The sequence below is a fragment of the Oratosquilla oratoria genome, chromosome 11 (assembly GCF_046742065.1).
Source record: "Oratosquilla oratoria isolate Oo_2021 chromosome 11, ASM4674206v1, whole genome shotgun sequence".
In the NCBI taxonomy this organism is placed as follows: Eukaryota; Metazoa; Arthropoda; class Malacostraca; order Stomatopoda; family Squillidae; genus Oratosquilla; species Oratosquilla oratoria.
The window spans coordinates 40,319,790-40,322,289 of NC_134787.1; the positions used below are offsets into that span (position 1 = coordinate 40,319,790).

At 44.6% G+C, this 2,500-nt stretch overlaps 1 protein-coding gene across 1 annotated transcript in view; it reads right to left on the minus strand.

Moving 5' to 3' along the window:
- Positions 1-2,500, minus strand: part of LOC143029755 (uncharacterized) — a 77,989-nt gene that overhangs the window by 34,084 nt on the left and 41,405 nt on the right. The window contains exon 3 of the mRNA XM_076192660.1: positions 728-940. Coding sequence (XP_076048775.1) covers positions 728-940 — 213 coding nt within the window. The remainder of the gene's footprint in view (positions 1-727; positions 941-2,500) is intronic.

Genomic DNA, 2,500 nt, shown 5'->3' on the forward strand with positions numbered 1-2,500 from the left:
TAATTTTCCTATTGTATCTATCATAGTTCTAAACAACAACAACATATATTACTCCTTCCGCATGTGAATATTAGTATTTGATTTTGTCAATGCCGTGTGAAGTCTGCTCCACACACATTATTTTATTTCTGCAGAAATACGAACGGCAAATTTTTTTCCCAACGTGTTTGCAACTAGGATGGGCCTTTGTCTCCAAATAGCTAATAGGTTGATAAGAATATGTTTTAATGCTATATAAGCTCTATGACTTCAATTTTTTTTTAGAAGTATTTCGCAGTTCTACAATGCCCTGTGCTCATTTTAAGTTTATGGAGAATAATTGTAAAACTGATCAACCAAAGTGTTACGTTAACTGGCTTCTGTTGTAAAAACACAGAATCTAGGGAAATTATGTTGACAATTTTGCTCATGAAAAATTATTCACAAAAACGCTGTAAATTTTACATATAACCTCTGGAACAATTTTATCCCAGTGCGTCTGCTGTGAATGTTACGAGTTATTTCCTATGGTATAGGCCTACACGGTACTGTCCTTTGAGTTATTGATTAAATTAGAACCCAAGGAAGCACTTTATAGGAGCACATACCAAGACCACCAGTACCTACATTTTAAAAGACACCTGTATATTCTTAAAATACACCGATATATCGGGAGTTGTCACGGCACCATAAACTACAAATCAATCATATCGGTATATCGGGAGAAAGGTCGAGTGAAGAACCTTACCGTCATCCGCGCCACTCTCGCTCGAGGGAAAGGATCCAAGAAAGCCTGGATCGTCAAAGAGCCCCACGGAAGGGTTCTGCTGATTACCAAAGTAAATTTCTTCGACAGCTCGTTTTCGTTGGGTTGAGCCCTCGTTGTTGTCATTGCTACTGATGCTGCTGACACCGGTATTGCCACTCCCGTCGCTGTCGGTGGTGCTGGAGATGAGGACTGCTAGAAAGTTAACAAAAAATAAGTTGAAGAATGACCAGTGTGAATGTAAGTCTGCCTTAAAGTCCATTATATTATTGTATGGGTATAGGTTATTGTGGCAATCAATATATCACATTAACATGGTTATACACACACACACTTTTCATCTCATCCTTAATATTCATCAATGATCTTACCTGAACGGAACTGGTCTATTTTTTTCTTCTAAATATGACTCACTGATAATAATCCTGATTATATATTCACTTTGATTTATTGGTTGAAAGTCCTTAGATAACAATACCAATCTTATTTTCTTCTTAGCCGTCAGCACCGAGTTCATCAACCCCGGTACTGTGGCTGAGTCAGTCCTGATTTTGACTTCACGCATCCCCCATTTCAGTGCCAAATTGACTCCTTTTATGGCCGCGTCCAACTCTGATACGTTGATGTGATGGTAGTAATCCTTTTTTTGCTGCCACGCCTCATCTTCGACTACCACGCCCCCTATCTCCAAGACAGCTCCGGTTGCTATGCTGCTCACGTCACTCCACACTACGCCTCGGCCCTGTTGGGGTGCGTTCCACTGTCCCCTCACCGGATCATCATGTCTCATCCGTTGTACGACGTCACGTTTCATCCTTAGTGTGCCCTCGTCAATCTTCTCTCCCCAATCCTTCGACCCCGACCGCCTCTTAATATAGCTGCACGTCACACGGAGCCAACCGGCAGTCAGGTAGTGACCCACCAATTTGCCACACAAGGAGAAGAGCTCTCGTTTGTTTATTTCGTCTGTAACCTTCGGGATCTCGTTGCCTCTCCTGAACACCAGGTTTCCGGTCCCGTCCCTTTCCAGTCGCAGTCCCAACACTGCTCCTCCTTCCACCGGTTCCGGCTCCTTCGCTACTAATCCGTACCGAGCCAAATGTTCCACTACGTCCGACGCTGATACCACACTATCATCCACCAGTATGTCGTCGAGGTACGAGTCAGTGCCCTTCTTCATCGTTTCATTCTTCTCCAGCGCTGTCTTCAGGATTCTCGTCTTGATCCTCGGGGCCGAGCAGAGCCCAAACCCTAGTCTGGTTAAACAATAAGTTCTACCTTTGTATTTCACTAGTTGGTATTTCCATAGCTTCTTCGTCACGTGAATTTGTAGGTAAGCCTCCCGCAGGTCTACAATCGTGGACGACCCCTTCATTCGGCCCAATCTGTTTAGGGTCTCGCTACATACGTTTACAAAATCATCGCCAGTATGACACCTCACAAACTGGTTCAGTTCTCGGAAATCCAACACCGGTCGTACTTTGTTTTTGGTTGGCTGTACCACTGCCATCAAGGGCAAGATTCCACCCTCCACCGGTTCCTCCCAAGGACTCAAGATTCCTTCATCAATCCACCGCTCCACTTCAAGGTCAACGTTGTCCCTCACCCCCTCTCCGAGGGTCTGTGTGTAGCAATCGACTTTGTTCCTCAAAAGAGGTGATCCCTCTTTCGGATACCACTCTACTTCCCACTTCTGGCCATCGAATTCCGCCAGGAAGTCTTCATCCTCAATCGTGCACGGCGCCACCGTCTCGA